The 21,433-nt window shown below is 40.9% G+C and overlaps 1 protein-coding gene across 1 annotated transcript in view; it reads left to right on the plus strand.

Annotated features, from left to right (window-relative positions):
* The window catches only part of kif6 (kinesin family member 6), a 431,738-nt gene that overhangs the window by 167,794 nt on the left and 242,511 nt on the right, over positions 1-21,433 (plus strand). Inside the window, exons 11-13 of the mRNA XM_052024853.1 lie at positions 8,486-8,591; positions 10,248-10,389; positions 15,272-15,487. Of these exons, the coding sequence (XP_051880813.1) occupies positions 8,486-8,591; positions 10,248-10,389; positions 15,272-15,487 (464 nt within the window). The remainder of the gene's footprint in view (positions 1-8,485; positions 8,592-10,247; positions 10,390-15,271; positions 15,488-21,433) is intronic.

The following is a 21,433-nucleotide window of genomic DNA, read 5'->3' on the forward strand; positions in this document are numbered from 1 at the left end:
AGGAAATTCAATTTGCATCTGATTGTGAGAACTATTACTGATTTATATCTAACCAAAACTGGAAAAATATCTTACGATACTGTTACCCCAAATTTCTACTTCTTCTCTCAAGACAAACTGACTCATTGTTCGGATGTCAGAGATCCTCTACTACCTCATCCATTTTCCTTCGTTCAGTCCTCACGTGAACCTGAAAAGCCCAACAGACTAGCATACGCATAGCTTCCCTTCAGAGAACACTGAAAAATGGTAATGCCGTAGTCTTTTTTTTAATCTCACTTTTCTAATCTTGCCAACCCATTGCTGCCTAAATTCAAGCGGTGAAAATAGCACAGATTAGGGATGCTCTAGTATGTAAACTGTGTACCAGATGCAGTGTTCTCAAAGAGTTACTCACCAGGTAACAAGCCGAGCTTTTAAGAACCTGCTCATGTGCTATTCCAAAATGCATGATTCAGTGAACAGAATATTTTTCTGCAAAAATTGCCTTAAATTGAACGTTCTGCAGTCGGAGATATTTACCAAGTGCGAATGAAAGAGAATGAATCTTAACTGAGACACAAGAGAGACTGCAGATGCTGGAAATCTGGAGCGACACACAGAATGCTGGAGGAAATCAGTGGGTCGGGCAGCATCTGTGGAGGGGAATGAAAATCTTCCACCATAGCTGCTGCCTGACCCGCTGAGTTCCTCCAGCATTTTGTGTGTTGAATCTTAACTGATACTGCAGCTTTGCTTTAGATATGAATATTACATTTGAATGGGGAATTCTCAAAAACATCACAGGTTAAAATGCAGCAAAGCAAATAGCAAATGGCAAATAGCTCGTGCTTGGTTGGAGATGGCGATGTAAACATACTGATGCAACTCACATGCCAATGAGTCAGTTTGCTTATTTTCAATGAAGCAGGAAATTAACCCACTCTAATGTGCTAGTAAACAGAAGTTTCCAACTTGACCTAGCCCTGAGCACCTTGAGCTATCAGAATCCAAAAGGCACCAAAGGACAATTTCCTCCATCTTGAAATTTACATTTAAAAAAATCAAACCTTCACTTGAATGTATTCAGCTTTGTGCTGGGATACTTGGCAACAGTAGTGAAACAGAGCATAAAATGTTCCTTTTGTATTGACAGTGTTATATTATACCTGACTTGAGCCTGACAACTTGGTTGCCAAAATCCTGGAACTGGTTCAATGATACAGGGACAGGAAACCAGGAAATTACTGAGTAAAAGAAAAGTACAAAATAGGCTCTAGCTGCTTGAACAAAGAGGTTTTACAAGGAAGAAAGAAAGCACTGCTTTGTTCAAAATTGTGACTGGAGCAATTTTTACAAATTGTTTTCTCAGTTTGTTGAAGCAACAGTATAAAAGATTAAAATACACACACAAACACGCACACGAGCGTTTTCCACAGTGTGCCTGTTACTGCACTAATTGCTTGGAAACAAAAGCAAGTTGTATGTGTTGGAGAGATGCCACAACCTGCTTTTTTGTAATCTGATAGTATATGAAGATTTGACTTGTGTAGATTTGAGCAGATAATGTACTCAGCACTGGCCAGCAGCAATTGGTCTGGTCAGTAAAATGGATTTTTTAAATGAATAGTGAAAGGACGTTTCAAGGCTGTGCTTGCTGGCAAGGTTAAGTAACCTACAAAACCACATGTACAATTTATCTTACGTTTATCATAACTCAAATGAGATGCATTGTAATAAAATTGTACAGAGTCTTGTGTGACTCTGGTTCAAAGGTAGTGAAAGGTGAAAAAAAAACTCAATAATACAGTACCATTCATGCTTCTTGCTTACATGAAAGTGCTTTAAAGTCAGTTTTAGTAATTTTTTTCCCCAAACTTTTTATTAGTTTTCAAATTAATACAGATTAATATATAACATCAATGTTTGTACTTGTAATACAAAGAGATCAGGAGAACAATCATGGCATAGATAATCATAAAGAACAATAAAATACAAAAAAAATCTGTAGATCCCTCGATCTCTTAGTAAATGAATACAATATAAAAGAAAGGAAAGAAAAAGATTTCTTATATATATAAAGTAATTTTTTTAAAGGTATAGCTATTAGAACTAGTTTAAATTCGTAATTTTTTTTTATTGTCACTTGTACTGACGTACAGTGGAAAACTTGTCTTGCATACTGTTCATACAGATCAATTCATTACAACAGTGCATTGAGATAGTACAAAGTAAAACAATAACAGAATGCATAATAAAGTGTTACAGTTACAGAGAAAGTCCAAGCAGGTAGACAATAAGGTGCAAGGCCACAACGAGGTAGATTGTGAGGTTAGGAGTCCATCTTATTGTTCTAGGGGACTGTTCAATAGTCTTATGACAGCAGGATAGAAGTTGTCCTTGAGCCTGGTGGTACGTGCTTTCAGACTTTTGTATCTTCTGCCCGCTGGGAAGGGGTAGAAGAGAGAATGTCCAGGGTGGGTGGGGTCTTTGATTATGCTGGTTGCTTCACTGAGGCAGTGAGAGGTATAGACAGAGTCCATGGAGAGGAGTCTGGTTTCTGTGATATGCTGAGCTGTGTCCACAACTCTCTGCAGTTTCTTATGGTCCCGGGCAGAGCAGTTGCCATACCAAGTCGTGATGCATCTCGATAGGATGCTTTCTATGGCGCATCGATAAAAATTGGTGAGGGTCAAAGGGGACATGCCAAATTTCTTTAGTCTCCTGAGGAAGTGGAGGCATTGTTCACTCCTTGGAACTTGAGTGAACATCACCAATAGGCTGTCCTGGTCCAACCTCACAAATAGCAATAATAACCAGGTAATGTTTTAATAGTATTGGCTGGAGGTTAAGTATTGGCCTGGTCTTCAGGTATAACTTCCCTGATCTTCTTCAACTGCCAAACGATTTATTCTGCTCACATAGATGGTGTCATGGTTTGACGTCTCAGTTTCTATGTTTGTAGAACACCCTTAGTATTTCAGTGAATGTCAGTCTTGATTTTGCGCTTTCAAGTCATGTTGTGTGAAGTGGTTCCTTTCGGCCTTAAGGATGAAGGACTCTGGACACGAGCTTTGGATATCAAAACTAGTTTAATCACAAAGGCAAATGCAGGGACAGAATGGATGGGAACAGATACACACTCACACACATGCAGGAGACCGCGAACATGAGGGGGGATCGCAACTAGGATAAGATACAGTCACACACACACACACAGACACACTGATACACACAAGCACACAATAACAATGTACAACTTCAGGATATAATACTTCAATGCTTGACCCACACTAGCATTAGCCCTTAACGCTCCCTGAGTCTGAGTGAAACGCTCCCAAACCACTTGGTGATGCACTCTTACCAGGGATCTCTGCAGCGTTGTCTCACTACTCCTGGGGTCATCAAAGAGGGAGGCCTAGGGGATTGCAACCCTTTTTATGGTACTTGGAGGCTGGGTGGAGCCTCACTGAGTGATTTAAATGGGCCAATGATTTGGGGGTCAAGGACAAAGGTGCCTGCCACAGTCAATGGTCAAGCAAGTTCAGAGACAAAAGGTACTCTCACACCTGAGGGATGGGTGGAGCCGCACCTTGATTGACAGTAGTATCACTTCCGATCTGAGGACCATTTATTATATGTGTTTCTTTATTCATTGGAAATGGGCATCAGTGACATATTCAGTATTTACATCCATCCTGATTGCCCTTGAGTGACAGGCCAAGTCATTTGAACTCGCATTACTGAACTAGCAACCTGAGTTTTGGACTACTGAGCTAGGGACATGAGTCAAATCCCAGAATGGCAACTGGGGAATTTGAGTTGAAGTAATAAAGTAAATCTGGAATTTTGGAAGAAATCTAGTCTCAGTTTTAGCAAACATGAAATATTTAGATTTTTTTGTAAATAAAGTTAATTATTGTCCCTCAGAGAAAGAAGTCTCCCAACTTTAGCTGGTCTAGACTATCTGTAACTTTAGACCCATTTAACAGCCTCCTCAGTTTAAGGGACAGACAAAAATGTGCTCACATTGCAAGTAGTGTACACATTCCATGAACAGGTACATTTAAAAAAAATGTGTCCACAAATCAGGTATCACCTGCTTTTGGCACACCAACGATGTGCTGCTGATTCCCAGTTGGATCCTTGACATAAAATGGTTAATTTGACTGAAAATACCTTAGGCACAGGATAGTGTCCTCCCTTTGGGTCAACCTCCATGTGCTCAATATATTAGAAACATTTTTGCACCCAGAATCATGCACTAAAGGAGGACCTTCGCAGTTCCAGAGGGAAACTCGGGAGGAGTTGACTTATGACTTTTTAATGGCGTTAAAGCAATGTTGTATGTCTGTTTTTGAAGGTCCCATTAGTGTCAGAATCTTCAATTACAAGATTCCTACAACAGTGTAAATCCAGGCAGTGTCAGTTCACCATAGACTAGTCGATTGATCAGTTGCAGCTGCACCTTCGGCAGCCAGCTCTTAAAGGCACATACTACAATGTAAACATCCCTCTTCTGGCTACTCATGAGTGCTGCTGCTTAAAAACAGAAGATTTCTGCAATGAGCAAAGGGGTGGAGAAGTGTCCCTAGGGGACTTAGACAGGTTGACAAAGTTCAATGCCTGCAGGAGGCACGTTTTTGTGTGCAAGGTGTCTCCCTGGGCTACAATCAAGTGTTCCTGGCAGGAGGTTGCCAGAGAGGTCACTATAAGGAGCAATGCCATGTAAGTGCCAACACTTTGATGAAGCCTGCAATGCAAGCAAATGCCTGAGCTTGTTCTGCCTGCTGCTGTAGGCTGAAGGAAAAGTAGGTGAGATCTTCTCCTTGAGTATAAGCTTATTTAAATGCCCCCGCCCTCGCTTCCCCAGTGTAAGAATAGGCTTAGCAATAGCTAGTATTGTGTAAGAACTATCAATTTTCAGACCAGCAAGGTTGAGAATCAAGCTGGATATGAACATAGAATATAAAACAGTACAGATGAAAAACACGATGACACTGGAGGAACTCAGCAAGCCAGGCAGCATCTGTGGAGAAAAGCAGACAGTCAACATTTCGAGTCGGGACCCTTCTTCAGGACTGAAGATAGGAAAAGGGGAAGTCCAGTATATCGGGGGGAAAAGCAGAACGGTGATAGGTGGACAAAAGAGGTGGGGGGGGGGCGGGGCGGGCACAAGGTGGTGATAGGTAGATGCAGGTAAGAGATGGTGATAGACAGGTGCAGGAGAGGAGGGGAGAGCAGGTCCACTGAGGGATGTGTCATAGGTAAGGAGAGAGAGAGAAAAAAGGTAGAAGAAGGAGATAGGCTAGGAAAGGGAAAAAGAGAAAAGCATGGTGGGGGGGGGGGGCGCGGGGTGGGGGGGGGGGTGGGGGGCGGGGGGGGTGGTTGGCCACTGTGCTTTTCTCCACAGATGCTGCCTGGCCTGCTGAGTTCCTCCAGCATCATCGTATTTTTCATCTTGATCCATCCCCGGTGGATCTGCTCTTTGAAAATTGAAAATGATCATATAATAATTGAGAATTCAAAATCTCTGTCTCTCTGGAAGTGAAGCAGAAATAGTCTTCATCCTTATTTTATCATTCCTGAGATCCAGATCCAGATTAGTTTATTGTCCCAAACACAAGGGTGCAATTAAATTCCTTACTCATGTAAAGCTTGCAGATTAATGCCTTGCTTGCGTGAAGCTCACAGTGTGAAGTTCTTTTAGTCTAGGGGTATGATTGTACACTTTCCATTATAGAGTCATGAAGTCAAAGAATCATATAGCATTGAAACAGGCTATTTGGCCCATCTCGTCATGTTGACCAGTTGGCACCCTTCCTTATTAATCCCACCTCCCAGCACTTGGTCCACAGCCTTCTGTGCCAAAGCGATTCAAGTGCTCGTCTGGACACTTCTTAAGTGCATTATAGCTGAGAAGTTTGAATTATGAAGAAGCACACAAGAACTTCCAATTTGAAAAAAATTGATTCATAGTTCTATGATTTCTCAGAAAATAATTTAGATTAAGCGTATCCCATTTTTTGCCACCATGGAGAACAAGAGGTGTGTTTCTCAGAACTTCAGAAACCTCAGAGGTGACATATAAAACTCAATCCAGCATTCCCATTGGTGCACATTTATCTCAATACTAATACTCAGAGGCGGTATTATTCTGGATAGGGTTTGATTCCACTGTTTGGCCAGGAGCACAGAGCAGCCCATCCTAAACTCTTCATCTCCATGAAATTCAGGCAACTAAAACTATCTGCAATTAAGACAGAGCTGAATGAGCTTTGAGGCATCAAGTGCTGGAGCTCGGAGACAGCTGGGGGTTTGTACATCCTAGACTAGAAATGTGTTCAGTGTACTTATGACTTAATTGTTTTCAAGTTGAGTGACATAATTCAATCCGGTAGTGGTTAATATTAACAGCTAATCCCATTGAATAAAAAGTTCTTGCTAAAATAGATCCCGTTTTGTATAAGGGCAGCCTAAACTTCCATTAGGGGTTTTGGTTGACCACAGCTCATATGGATTAATGATGTATATCTGATCCGTAGAGACCTGCAAGCTGTAAGTTTTGAAAGATGATGTTGCAATACTTCCAAACTATCGTACTCTAGCGTATTCATGAACAATTCTGCTTGTGTCCAAAAAGAGAGAGGTAGTCCGTAATTCTCAAAAATTCAGATGAATATTTCATCTGGTTAAAAAAAACAAGGGAGTGTATTATATATAGAAAAGAACAAGGCCCAAAGTGTATGGCACTTATCTCCATCTGTGGTGTAGAAACCTTGGAAAAAGTTTATTCTAACCTGCGTGTGTTTCCAATCTTGGGCATCCCATCAGAGGAGCTAATGGGCAGGCTTGCCATCAGAGGAGGTGACATATGGGAGCAGTTATGTATGAAGCATCAATTATCATCATCTGATTTAATACTGTGATCCTTCAGTACAGTGAGGTTTATATGAGTGTTTCACTGTTTTGTTGAATGTTTTAAAACACTGATTATTGAATGAATTCATTGCCAATCGGATTTTGAGACATAACTAAGTCATAGAGATTAAATTTCAGCAACACTGTGCAATATTCTATCTATATTTGGTTTACTTTAAATCACGACTAACATGGCGTAGCACTCTTAAATACATCTGTATTCCAAATGAATGTGTAAACATATTTATGAAATTATTATTCATGCCATGAGATTTTCAATTTTATAACAACTGTTCCAGTGTTCTGTGCAGGCCAATCTTGGTATTGAATCTAGAAATTAATAACATATAATAGGACCACTGTAGCCAAGGCTGGTTTTAATATTATGGAAAATTGAAGTAAAGGGCAGATATATACTTGAGATTGTAAGTACAATGCATTCAAAGACATAGTATGTTCTGTGTGCTGGAAATGTAGGCAGCCAACATTTGAAAGAGGAACAATAGGTTACGGGGCTTTTAATCAGAACAGTTTTGATCTTGTTTTGGATAATGATTGCCCTGTTGTCTGAACGCACTAAGTAGGTGCAATGGTGGACTCTGCAGTCCCTTGCATTTACTCCGCTGGTTGGGAAGATCATGGTTGGTGTATCTCATCTCCACTTTCTCCCCTTAGCCCATATTCCTTTATTCCCTTTCTGTCTATCTGTTATCTATTACATGTAACAGAAAATCACATAGAATATGCAGGCAAAAACCTCCACAAGTCTATTCACAGACCAGGCATCTGGGGAAGAGGACTGTAAAGATTCACAGCTCTCTCACTGAACCCAGAGCTCCTCTTCTCAATCCATTCACTTACTCCGAGGTTATGACCCGTAGTTCCATACCTCATGGCCAGGAGAAACAGCCCCGCAAGCATCCACCATGTTGACCTTCAGCATTTTCTAAAGTAGTTTCGACATGACCTGCTGAGTTTTCATTGGTGTCTTTGTTCATTGTTGATCATCTCATTACTTTGTCTTAAGACACAGGGTTTTTATTGGGTCAGTGGGACTTTTGCTAGTTTTTGTTCAGACCCAAGGCTCATGTGCAGTAAAAATAAAAAGTTAATGAAGATAATGGATACATTAAATAAATTGTACCGTGCAATGCTAGTAATAAATGGCTTAGCTATTTAATAAAGACATTGAACAATTTACTTTGGCAGACAATACATGCAAAATGAACACTGCACAATGTACTTGTGTCTTTCTGGTGATTATGTGATTTATGAATGACTATGCATGGTAATTTTTTAAGGTATTGGATTGTTTGATTTTATTCTAAATAGGTTGTACACCTGGGATTTTTTTCTTTCCCCTGATTATTCCTTCATGTTCAGTTTCAACTCTCAACATGGGAAAAAGGTTTCGCTGCTCTGTCTACCAGTCGCTGAAAAATATGCCTTGTCGCAAATGACCTGGCAAACAGCTGTCAATGTTCACAGAACTGCATTGCAGCATCTACTCAGGAAGGCGAAAGCTAAGGTTCAAGCTGCTGACAATCTGATGGATTTCTTTATTCATCTTTTGTTTTGTGCAAAGGTCGCAGGAGCTGGTCAATAATTTTCTGGAGGACACTGACGCTGAGGCTTCACTGGAAATTGGACCTGACATGCGGAAGATTCAGTACTGCTTCCAGCTACTAAAGGTCAGTGTTTAAAGGCTTTAAATTACATCTGTTCTCCAGAACATATTATGATTTTATCAAATGGCACTGTCACAACTAAGAATGTAATTTTGGGCCTCAATAACAAGTCACTAGGTGGAGCACATTCTCATGCATAAGGATGTGATTGCGCTGGAGAAAGTGCAGAGGAGATTTAGCTGTGAGGAGAGACTGGAGAGGTTGGGTTTGTTTTCCTCGGAGTGGAGGGAGTAGAGGGGGATCTGAAAGAGGTGTATAAAATTATGAGGGGCATCGTTAGAGCGGATAGCAGGGAACTTTTTCCCCGCAGCAGTAGTGCCTAAAACTAAAGGCCATAGGTTTAGGGTAAAGGATAAAAGGTTTAGAGTGGATCTGAGGAAGAACCTTTTCACCCAGAGGGTAGTTGGAATCTGGTATGCACTGTCCGAGTGGGTGGTGGAGGCAGGTACTCTCACAATGCAGAGGAGAAGCTTGACAAGCACCTGAATTATCAAGGCATGGTAAGGTATGGACCAAGTGAAATTAGTATAGATGGGTGCTTGATGGTCGGCATGGACATGGTGGGCTCAAGGGCCTGTTCTATGTGGTATGATTCCATAACCATAATTGGGTGCATGTACTCTTCAGGAAGTTAACCACAAAGCTGGGGACAAAGATGGATTGGAACCCAGCAGATGGAAGAGTGGATTGGTCAGCGCATTATAGAGGGGTCAGGATGCTCTAAACTGCAATGTTCTTAAAAGGAGCACTGATATCATCACCTATGTCCCTGATGCGGGTGATTCATGACCAAAAGTGTCCGATCAAATTTTACAGTTGCTGTGAATTAAACTGGAAAAGTTTGCAACTGTGATTGACTCGTGTCAAATCACTTTTCAGTCGACGGGTACTGAAAAGTATTGTTATCATGCAATCTAATATCTAGGCAATGACACCTTTTATTAGGAACTGTAGTGGCTCAAAGGCACAGAGGACATATTATACTTCTTCTTTGACTTTGACAACCTCTGCATGATAATATGCTGTCACTTAACAGTGTATTTAGTGTGTACCAGACCATACAGGGTTGGGATGATGATGCACTGGCCCTATTTAAAACTTATCAGCCTAGAATTTCTGGAAGGGTGCATGCTAGATTGAGAGATTTTTTTGGTGGGTTGGACGCTGGAAAGGCATCCAGTGCTGTACAATAGGCCTTACACAACTCACACATTTGATGAACATTCCTCACGTGAGGAGGAACACAGGTGGGCTATGGTTTGTAGGGTGGGTGGGTTTGCTGTTCCACTGGCTCTCTGTGGGACATGCATGCATGGGTGAAAATAATGGAGGTGGAGTCCATTATTTTTAAGGAAAAGTGTGGATTTTATGGAGCTCACTTAATTATATTTTGATTTGATATTTTGATATATTGATATATGATTTGATAATTTGATATATTTGATATTTTGACTGAAATATTGCACATAAACTTTGTGTCATGACATAGTAATTCTTGGCCACCAAGTTTTATTTTTCTAATCCTGTTGAGGGAGAAGCCAGTCAGATGTATGGAAAATAGGAAAGTATAATCATTTCTGACTAGAATGTGGTAAATTAAGCTTTGGAAAAAAAACGGGCATTATCAGAATATTTATCCACTTACCTTTCTTATGCCAGAGTTTGGTGAAAGAGTTGCAACAGTTTAGACCTGGCTTGCAAATAGAAAATGAAGTCTCACCCCCTGATACCAATGGAGATGTTGTCAATGGTGCAGAGATGAAATTAAGAGAATTATTGCAGCAACGAGATAATGAAATCAGTATCCTTTTTATGTTTGGATTCATTTTCTTGAACTAATAGTTATTTCGGGTGTTCTAAAACTACATCTATGGCCCTCTCTTTTAGTGATATCATCCAAAGGGAAGATTGGTATATTGGTTTATCATTGTCACATATTCCGAGGTACAGTGAAAAACTTTGTTTTGCATGCCATCCATACAGATCAGTTCATCACATCAGTGCATTGAGGTAGTACAAGGGAAAACAATAAAAAATGCAGAATAAAGTGTTACAGTTACAGAGAAAGTGCAGTGCAGGCAGACAATAAGGTGCAAGACCATAATGAGGTAGATTGTGAGGTCAAGAGTCCATCTTATTGTACTCAGGAACCATTCAATAGTCTTATAACAGTGGGGTAGAAGCTGTCCATGAGCTTGGTGGTACGTGCTTTCAGGCTTTTGTATCTTCTGCCTGATGGAGGGAGGGAGAAGAGAGAATGTCCGTGGGGGGAGGGGTCTTTAATTATGTTGGCTGCTTTACCGAGACAGGGAGAAATGTAGACAGAGTCCATGAAGGGGAGACTGGTTTCCGCGATGTGCTGAGCTGTGTCCACAACTCCCTGCAGTTTCTTGCGGTCACAGGCAGAGAAGTTGCCATACCAAGCCGTGATGCATCCGGATAGGATGCTTTCTATGGTGGATCGATAAAAGTTGCTGAGTGTCAAAGGGGACATGCCGAATTTCTTTAGCCTCCTGAGGAAGTAGAGGCCAGCTTTTATGCACTTACTCTGCTGCCCCACCACCCAGGACTCTTCAGCTGCTTGTGTTAAATGTACACCATACTTGCTGTTGCACGTCATCCCCTACTTCTGAACTTCGGTTCCATTGACTTTAAATGATGAATTTCTACTTCCATGACTCTGTTTTCTTGCATTAGGCTATGTGTGCACAGGCACTTCTGTGACTTTATGTGGTCAGCTTTAAGATCATCCTGACTGGCTCCTCGCAAATATTATACTGTACATAGAAACATCTAATTTCATCTCTAGCCTCAGCTGCTTGCTTGGCTTATTCTAATTGTGCATAATTGTATTGTCCTCTTGGATCCTAAATTTGTTATACCGTTCATCATTAGGGTCAGCTGTATTCATCTTTACAACATTGCTCACATCTTCCTCTGACCACCTACCCTGTCTATGCCTCTCATAATTTTATAGACTTCTAACAGGTTGCCACTTAGCCTCCTACGCGCCAGAGAAAACAATCCAAGTTTGTCCAAACTTTTCCCGTGGCTAATACTTGACAAATCAGGCAACGTCCTGGTGAACCTCTTCTGCACCCTCTCCAGAGCCTCCACATCATAGAACATAAAACAGTACAGCACAGGAACAGGCCCTTTGGTCCACCATGTCTGTGCCAACCATGATGCCAACTTAAACTGCACATTTACCTGCACATGGCTACATCCCTCTATTCAGTGTCTATTCATGTGCCTGCCTAAGTGTCTCTGAAACATTGCTATCATATCTGCTTCCACCACTTCCTCTGGCAGCACTTTCTTTACACCTACCACTTTCTGTGTATAAATCTTGCCTCGTAGATCTCCTTTAAACTTTCCTCCTCTCACCTTAAATCTATGCCCTCTAGTATTTGACATTTCCATCCCAGGAAAAAGACTGGGACTAATGACCCTATCTACGCCTCTCATAATTTTATATACTTCTATCAGGTTGCCCCTCAGCCTCCAAATCTCCAGAGATAACAATCCAAGTTTGTCCCACCTCTCCTTATAGCTAATACTCTCCAATCCAGGCAACATCCTGGTGATCCTCCTCTGCACCTCTCCAAAGCCTCAACATCCTTCCTGTAATACGGTGGTCAGAACTACACTTAATACTCCAAATGCAGCCTAACCAAAGTTTTATAGAGCTGCAACCTAGCTTGCCAACTTTTATACTGAACACCCTGACTGATGAAGGCAAGCATGCCATATGCCTTCTTTATCACCTTAACTACTTGTGTTGCTGATATTTCTTGTACTTGTGTTTATTCAGGGAGCTATGAACCTACACCCCAAGATCCCTCTGTACATCAATGACCCTGAGGATTCTGCCATTTACTGCATACCTTCCTTTTACAGTTGACCTCCTCTATACTGGTTTTGGAGGCAGTGCAGAGGAGGTTCACCAGGTTGATTCCGGAGATGAGGGGGTTAGCCTGTGAGGAGAGATTGAGTCGCCTGGGACTATACTCGCTGGAATTTAGAAGAATGAGAGGGGATCTTAAAGAAACGTATAAAATTATGAAAGGGATAAATAAGATAGAGGCAGGAAGGTTGTTTCCACTGGTAGGCAAGACTAGAACTAGGAGACATAGCCTCAAGATTTGGGGGAGTAGATTTAGGACGGAGATGAGGAGGAACTGCTTTTCCCAGGGACTAGTGAACCTGTGGAATTCTCCGCCCAGGGAAGCAGTAGAGTCTGCGTCATTAAATATATTTAAGACACAGTTAGATGGATTTTTGCACAGTAGGGGAATTAAAGGTTATGGGGAAAAGGCACGTAGGTGGAGCTGAGTCCACGGCCAGATCAGCCATGAATGACAGAGCAGGCTCGATGGACCTGATGGCCTACTCCTGCTCCTATTTCCATATTCCTATGACGTCCCGAAGTGCAATACCTCACTTTTATCAAGATTAAGTTCCATCTGCCATTTCACTGCCCATATTTCAGACTGGTCTATATGCTGCTGTATCCTTTGGCAACCTTTGCCACCATCCATAACTCTGCCAAATTTTGTGTCATCTGCACACTTGCTAATCAGACTTCCTACATTTTTGTTCAAATCATTTATATCTATTATGAACAACAGAGGTCCCAGTTCTGATCCTTGTGGAACACCACTGGTCATAGACCTCCAGTCAGATTAACACCCATCCACCACTACCCTCTGTCTTCTTTAACCAAGTCAATTTTGAACCCAACCTACCAACTCACCATGGATCCCAATGTAACTTAATTTTATGGATCAGTCTACCATGACGGACCTTGTCAAATACTTTACCAAAGTCCATGCAGACAACATCAATTGCCCTACCCTCCCCAATCATCTTTGTTATCTCCTCAAAAAACACAATCAAGTTTGTGAGACATGATGTCCCCCACACAAAGCCATGTTGACTATCCCCAATAAGATCATGGTTGATCATCCAAATTCCGTACACTATTCCAGCTTTCTCCCATGTCCCTTAATCCCTCTAGCCCTTAGAACAATATCTAACTCCTTCTTGATTTGATATTCAATGATTTGGCTTCAATTACTTCCTATGCTAGAGAATTCCATTGATTCCACACTCTTTGGGTGAAGCAATTTCTCCTCATCTCAGTATTGTGGATGTGAAGACGAATACCGCCTTATCCTTAGACTCTGACCCCAGACCTAGTCTCCCCCCAACCCACCCCCACACCCCCCCAACAGGAACATCCTACCAGCATCTAGTCTGTCCAGTCCTGTTAGAATTTTGTAGATTTCTTTAAGATCCCTTCTTCCCTTCTCATTCTTCTGAACTCCAGTGAATATAAGCCTTTCTCTTCATACAGCAGTGCTGCTATCCCACAAATCAGCCTGGTGAACCTTCGCTGAACTCCCTCCATAGCAAAATCATCCTTCTTCAGATAAAGAGACCAAAACTGCACACAAAATTCAAGGTGAGGTCACACCAGGGCCCTGTACAAATGCAGCAAAAAATCCCTGCTCTCATACTTGAATTCTCTTGCTATAAAAGGTCAGTGTAATATTTAACCATGTTGGAATCTCCTTGCTGGCTTTTAAGTGCCAATCAATCATAAGTATCATAACATTACTGCTGCTTCTGCTTTTATTTTTGCTAATCTTCATGCAGAACACAATCAAGTATCTTCTGAGTGTCTTTAGAGACAATGTCCATTGATTGCTTCCCTGTCCAGCATGCTAGTGAGCTTCCTGTTTCTAGTCTCCTACTTTTCAACAAATCATCAATCCATGTCGCATGGTCCATATTCATTCCCTTGCAGTTTTATTTTTGTTAATGTTCCCTTGAGCAGAACACCATAAAATATCTTCTGGGTATCATAAAGCCAATGCTCATTGAATAACACTGCCTGTAATTTTAATGACTTAATGAACTTGACAAGTCAGACCTGACCTACACAAATCCATACTAACTCACTTCTCAGCTCATAGCTCCATCACTCTACCACTGTTGATAGAGTCCAGTAACTTCCCCACAAGTGATGTTAGCCTTCAAGTTTGCAGTTTTCTGGGTTCTCCCTCCTTTGTCTCTTATGTGACAGAAGTGACAACTGCATTTTTTTCAATTCAAAATCTAAAGCCTTGCGAAACAGTGATTAAACCATCTGCAATTTCCTAGGATTATTTCAGATTCCTCTGGTTTCTTTGCCATCGTCGTTTTGTTCGTTAAATATAATAATTTTCTTCCCCTGTCTTATTTTTAGTTCCTTTTGATAAGATAAGATTTCTTTATTAGTCACATGTACATCGAAACATACAGTGAAATGCATCTTTTGCGTAGAATGTTCTGGGGGCAGCCTGCAAGTGTCACCGCACTTTCAGCGCCAACATAGCATGCCCACAACTTCCTAACCCGTATGTCTTTGGAATGTGGGAGGAAACCGGAGCACCCGGAGGAAACCCACGCAGACACGGGGAGAACGTACAAACTCCTTACAGACAGCAGCCGGAATTGAACCCGGGTCGCTGGCGCTGTAATAGCGTTACACCAACTGCTACCGTGCCGCCCTCACTCTCTCTCTTGTGCTAATGGCATTTCATTCTTTTCCAGTACCGTCGAAACATACAAGGTAGTTGTTTAAATTGTCATTTCCTTAAAATGTAGCAGTTGTCCTCCTTGAATGGATGCTTCAGATATTCTAGTGAACATGTTAAAGAAAGAGAAGAAGAGGGCACAGGATGCAATCAACCAAATAAACTTGGACAACTGTAAGAATATACCTCCCGCTAGTGCCCAGTCCTCAAAGGAGATCAGCGCAAGCCATGGGTCAAAATGTTTTTCTGAAGTTAGGTCCACCAGCAACACAAGCTTCTCCAGATCTGGGTCAACCTTCATCTGCAGGAGAATAGGTAAGCACCTTAGCATTTCCTTCTGTTTTTGAAACATTCATTGAAAGTTTAATGTTATTCAATTTTGTCATTCACTATTCCCATTTTCCGTCATGGCCAATTAACTTCACAGCAATACTTGGCAGTATCTCATTGGTGACTACCCATTTCCAAATGTGGCAATATCAGCTTTTGAGGGGGCTTGACAGACCAGATGCTACTGAGATATTTCCCCTGGTGGGGAGGTGTCGAAACAGGGGGCCATAATCTCAGAGTAAAGGTTTGGCCACAATACTGATTTGAGGAGGAATTTCTTCTCTTGCAGAGATTGAAGCTTTGGAATTGTCTTTCCTAGAAAGCAATGGAGGTGGAAGCATTGTATTTTGGAGGTTGAGATAAGTAGATTTTTGAATCATTGGGGACTGGACAAGTAAGTGGAGTTAAAGCCAAAAATCAGATCAACTGTGATCCAATCGAACTGCAGGCATTGCCTACTCCTCTCCTAATTCTTAAGCGCTAACTTACTTTTCAATGGTGTGAAATTCAGTTTGCTCGATGAAAAATGCTGTAGATCAGAGTGGCATGCTTTATAGTGCATGTACAAAGAATGCTTTTTATGTCATATTACCCAGTAATTGTTGCATATTTTCTAATCATAATCTGTTAATAATTACTTAATGTTGATCTCTTTCTCTGAAGAAAGTCAGCCAATTACAAAACTGAATTACTGTACCAGCTCATATTGTTGCCTTCAATACAATGCATTTATGAATGAAACTAGAGAGTAGATAAAAATTGGTGATTCTGAGTATAATTTCTCAAACTCCACTTAAGTGTGAAAAGTCCACTGCTTTAGTCACACACAAAGTCTCAGTAAATAACAGTTTAATTGAGTTTTCCCTGGTGGTAATATGGTGAGGAGTGAAGGGTGTGTTCAAGGGAATCTTTGATGAGGTGACAAAATAGGTTGAATGCAGCCTCTGATTGAGCAGCATTTACAGTATCTTAGAAAGCTGCTGTATTGAAGCTCAAAATGCCTGTACAAGTTTGGATTCCTTTCAAGAAGAGAAATGAAAAAGCACAAGGAGGGAAAGTTTGAGTTATTTCCAAAAAAGTCAAAATCAAAGTTGAGTTTATTGTCATATGCACAAGTACACATATGCACAGGTGTAATGAAAAACTTACTTGCAGCAGCGTCACAGGCACATAGCATCACATAAGCAGCATTCACAAGAAAAACATTAATTAAACATAAATTATGCACAATTTTTCAAGAAACAACACAATTAGAACAAAATAAAAACAAAGTCCATTTTAGAGCAAAGTGATCATAGTTTTGCTAAACTCTAGTGATTAGGTAGTGATTAAAAAATGACATTTACTGTGTTTGGGAAGGATGTGTCCAGCCTACACTTGTAGCCCTACTTCTGCTCCATCTGGCTACATGTCACCTGGTTTTCCATGCCACGGGCTTACCGGCAGTCCTCAGGAATCCCCAGGAACTACGAAGATTCCTGGCTGAAGACCCAAGTTAAGACTCCAATTGCTTTTATTAGAGGTCCACCCGATCCCCAGTGTCTTCCTAATGCTTGGCATCCCTGCATCAGGCCCTGAACCAGGGACCTGACTGAGCCCTTTTGAAATGTTTTGAATCAGGCTATTAATTCGTCAGTTGGATCAAAATTCAGTAGGTGCATAGGGAGCACCTTCACAGCAGATCTGCTGCAGTTCAAGAATGTGGATCATCAGAACACTTAGGGGGGCAATTAATATGGGCTATTTCAGTGACAACCACGTCCCATGAATGAAGGAACAGGCCATTTGGCACGATGAATCTTATGTTTGTGCTTGACATTAGCTTCCTTGTGTTATACTGTATTGTCATATAACCCCATCCGCATATCATTCAATTACTATTTCTCTAGTACACCTGAGAAACATCTGTACTATTCACCTCAACCACTCTTTGTGGAAATAAATTCTTATTCCACCACTCTAGGTAAGTTGCTTTCTCTTGAATATATTAGTTACTATCTCTTTCTTAATTGAAGCTTTGTACAGACGGTGCAAACATTTTCTTTATTTCTACCCCTTCAAACCTGTTGAATAGAGTGATGATCAGAACAAATAGAGACGTAGAGTCATTGATTTATACAGCATGGAAACAGGTCCTTGGGCCCAACCCATCCATGCCAACCAAGGTGCCTTCCTGAGCTAGTCCCATTTGCCTGCATTTGGCCCATATCCCTCTAAACCTTTCCTGTTCATGAATCTGTCCAAATGTCTTTTAAATGTTGTAATTGTACCCACTTTACCACTCCTTCTGGCAGCTCAGGTCCTCTTTAACTCTTTCCCCTCTCACCTTAAACCCATGCCATCCAGTTTTACACTCCCATACCCCAGGTAAAAGACTGTGACCATCCACCTTATCTATGTCCCTCATGATTTTATAAGCCTCTGTAAGGTTTATAAAATCATGAAGCAGCAGCCTTTTTATGAGTCAGCTGTAAAATATGCAGTTTGCTGACTCATAAATAGGCTGCTGCCTACCACAGTAAATATTTATTTGGAAGGAAGTGAATTCTTAATCCAACAGTGAATAGAAGGAATATAAAGCAGTTGTGTATGGAAAGACTGATACTGTGAGCTAAAGTCTATCGGACATTTGTTTCTCTGGTCTTTTACTGCATTTACCTTTAAGTCCTGTCACATCTCATTTTCTGGGGTGTGCGGACTTGTTTGTGAGACAAGCCAAGATTAATTGGGAATAAAATCCAATGGGGGAGAAAGTTAGAAAGAATCCTGAAATGAAAAATCAATTAAACTCAAAAACATTTAGAAATAGTATAGAAAGAGTAGGGCAGTGCAGATGAGTGTATGGCTGGAGAAATGGTGCGGGGGAAGAGTTTTAGATTTTTGGGGCATTGGTACCCAGTCTGGGGAAGGTGAAACTTGTACAGGCCAAAAGGGTTGAAACTCAGTAGGGTCAGGACCAATATCCTTGTGGGAAAGTTTACTAGTGCTGTTGGGGAGTTTAATCTAGTTTTGCAGGGAGATGGAAAGCCAAGTCTACATTTGAAAGGAAGAAAAATAGAGTTGGAAATGGAAGGCAAAGATTAGTAAGCGGTTTCAAAAGCAGAGCAAACAATGGTCGAGAAATACACAAAAAGTCTGTCATGCTTAATGGTATATACCTAAATGCAAGGAGTGAAGTGAATTGGCAAATAAGGTGCAGATAAGGTACTGAATCAGGAGATAAAGGTGCAGATAAGCAAGTGTAAGTATGATTTATATCTATTACTGAAGCATGGCTTAAAGAGGGAAAGGAGTGACTGCTTAATATTCTTAGTTACAGTGTTTTCTTGGAGGGATTAAGAAAAAGAGTGGGAGTTGGTGGTTGGTAATATTGATTAAAGGAACAATCGATGTGGTATAAAGGGACGATATGCACGAAAGATAATCAAATCAGGCTATGAGGCTTCAACAAAAAACAGCAGCAGGGCAATCAGACCATTGGGTGTGAAACTGACATTGAAACAGCCTGAGGAAGATAGAAAAGCAATTTATAGGCAAATTTCTGACTAACACAAAAACATGAGGGTAGCAATTGTATTAACTGGAGTACAGTTAGTGTAAAAGTCACAGAATTCCTCAATTGTGCTTAGGGAGACTTCTTGTAATCAACAAGGTTATAAAGCAAGTCCAACAAGGGGGAGGTGCAGTTCTGGACAGCTTTAGGGAATGAGGCTGGGCAAGTGGACAGAATATCAGTATTAGGCTACTTTCGTGCTAGTGATTATATCTGAGTCACATTTAGCATACTTGTGGAAAAGGACACTTTTCTTGACAGTGGGGAGCAAAGTTTGATGCTGCAGAAAAGTGTAGATGGTTTGGTTAATTAGACAGAAAAATGGCAAATGGAATTCAATGCAGAGAAGTATGAGGTAATACATTTGGGGAGATACGTTAACAAGGGAGTACTCAACAAACAGGGGGATGCTGAGAACCGCAGTGATATAGCTTCCACCTCACAGCTCCAGCATCCCAGGTTTGAGCCTGACCTCTGGTGCTGTCTGTGTGAAGTTTGCACATTCTTGCTGTGTCTGTGTGGGTTTCCTGTGGGTGCCCCGGTTTCCTCTCATATCCTAAAGACATACTTGTTGGTTGGTTAATTGGGTCCTGTAGATTACCTGAGTAATGTCATGTCTCAATCAGCCAGATTATACAATTTTACACAGATATTAGCAACTCAAACACTGATAGAGGAGTTTAACTGCCTCCTTATGGCCACATTATTTTACCCCATCAGAGAAGCTCCCTTTGTTCCACCCATCACCCTCCCCCATTTTCTCAGCCACGACGACTAACTTGTTTTTCTCTTTCTCAATTCTGATGAAAGATCTCAGATTTCTCTTTCCACAGATTCTGCCTGACCTGCTGAGATTTTCCAGCAGTTTTTATTTTTGTTTTGGATATCCAACATCTGCGTTTTTTTTTTTATTTTCATTTACCCCTAGTATGTGAGAGCGAATAGGTTGCAAGGAAATACCTGGGGAAATAGGACTGATGGGAGTGCTCTGAAAGCCGGCATCGATTCAATAGACTGAAATGCCCTCCTCTTTTTCACAAGGGAATATGGTAAATAAATACAAGAAATATGAGGTGACGAGAAAATTGCAGCCAGAAAATTGGGGTAGAGATTTGAAACTGTAGTAAGGCTAATTTTACGAGACTGGGAAGTGACTCAGGAAAAGTAGACAGGAAATAGTTTCATGAGGTGAGTCAGTCTCAGAATAATGGGAAACATTCAAGAAAGGAATACAAGGGATTCAGAGTAAATATGTTCCCAGAAATAACACAAAAGGTGGATTTGCCAAATCTGGAAGACAAGATACAAGGTTGAACAGGGCAAAACAGGGAAGATATGTCAGAGCTTCATATGCAGAAATCCTAAAAAGTGTATTGAAAGTGTAGGAGTGAATACAAAAGGAAAATTAGTAAGGCCAAGAGAGGGCATGAAATATTGGTAAGTAAAATCAAAGAAAATCCAAAGATATTTTATTACAGAAGGAACAAGAAGATAACTTTGGAAAGGGTAGAGTTCTTTGACGATGTAACAAGGTAGGTCAACATTTGATGCAGTCTGCATTGATTTTAGCAAGGGATTTGACATGATGATGGGTAAGAACATTTGGATCTAAGGGGGAATGGAGAATTTGATCTGGTTAACTCAGAGGCAGGAATCAAAGGGAAATGTTGTATTTATAACTGAAAAACCAATGGGGTTCAAACAACTCAGTAGTCATTCAGTTGTTTATTAATATGTATTAATGATTTACACTTAAAGGCAGAAGTTTTCCAGTGATAAAAAACTTGGTTGTGTGCTTGACAATGAGGAGCAAAGTTTTACACTGCGAGAGATATAGATGGTCTGGTCATTTGCACAGACCATCTATATGGCCAATGGAATTCAGTTCAGAGAAATGCAAGATAATGCATTTGAGGAAGTGAAAAAAGTAAGGGAATACTCAACAAATAGGAGGATATCAGGTAAATCCAGACGTCTATATCCACAACCGTAACAGAAAAGCTTAACAAGGTGATTTAAAAAAGCATAAAGTTGAGAAAGTGGTTAAAAGAAGTATATGGGATCATGGGCTTTATAAACAGAAGCAAAGGAAGTCCTGCTTAACTTTGGTTCAGCACACCGTTCGGATATGGTGTCTAATTCTGGCTGCTACACTTTAGGAAAGATGTGGAGGTTTTAGAAAGACATGGAAGAGATTTACTGAAATGATTCCAGGGTGAGTGACTTTAGTTGAGTGGATAGACTAGAGAAGTTGAGGTTGTTCACCTCAGAACAGAAGACATTGTGAGGGGATCAGATAGAGGTATTAAAACTTGTGAAGGCTATAGACAGAGTAGATGGAGAAGCTTTTTCCATTGGCAGACAGGTCACGAACCGGG

The sequence above is a fragment of the Pristis pectinata genome, chromosome 10 (assembly GCF_009764475.1).
Source record: "Pristis pectinata isolate sPriPec2 chromosome 10, sPriPec2.1.pri, whole genome shotgun sequence".
Lineage (NCBI taxonomy): Eukaryota > Metazoa > Chordata > Chondrichthyes > Rhinopristiformes > Pristidae > Pristis > Pristis pectinata.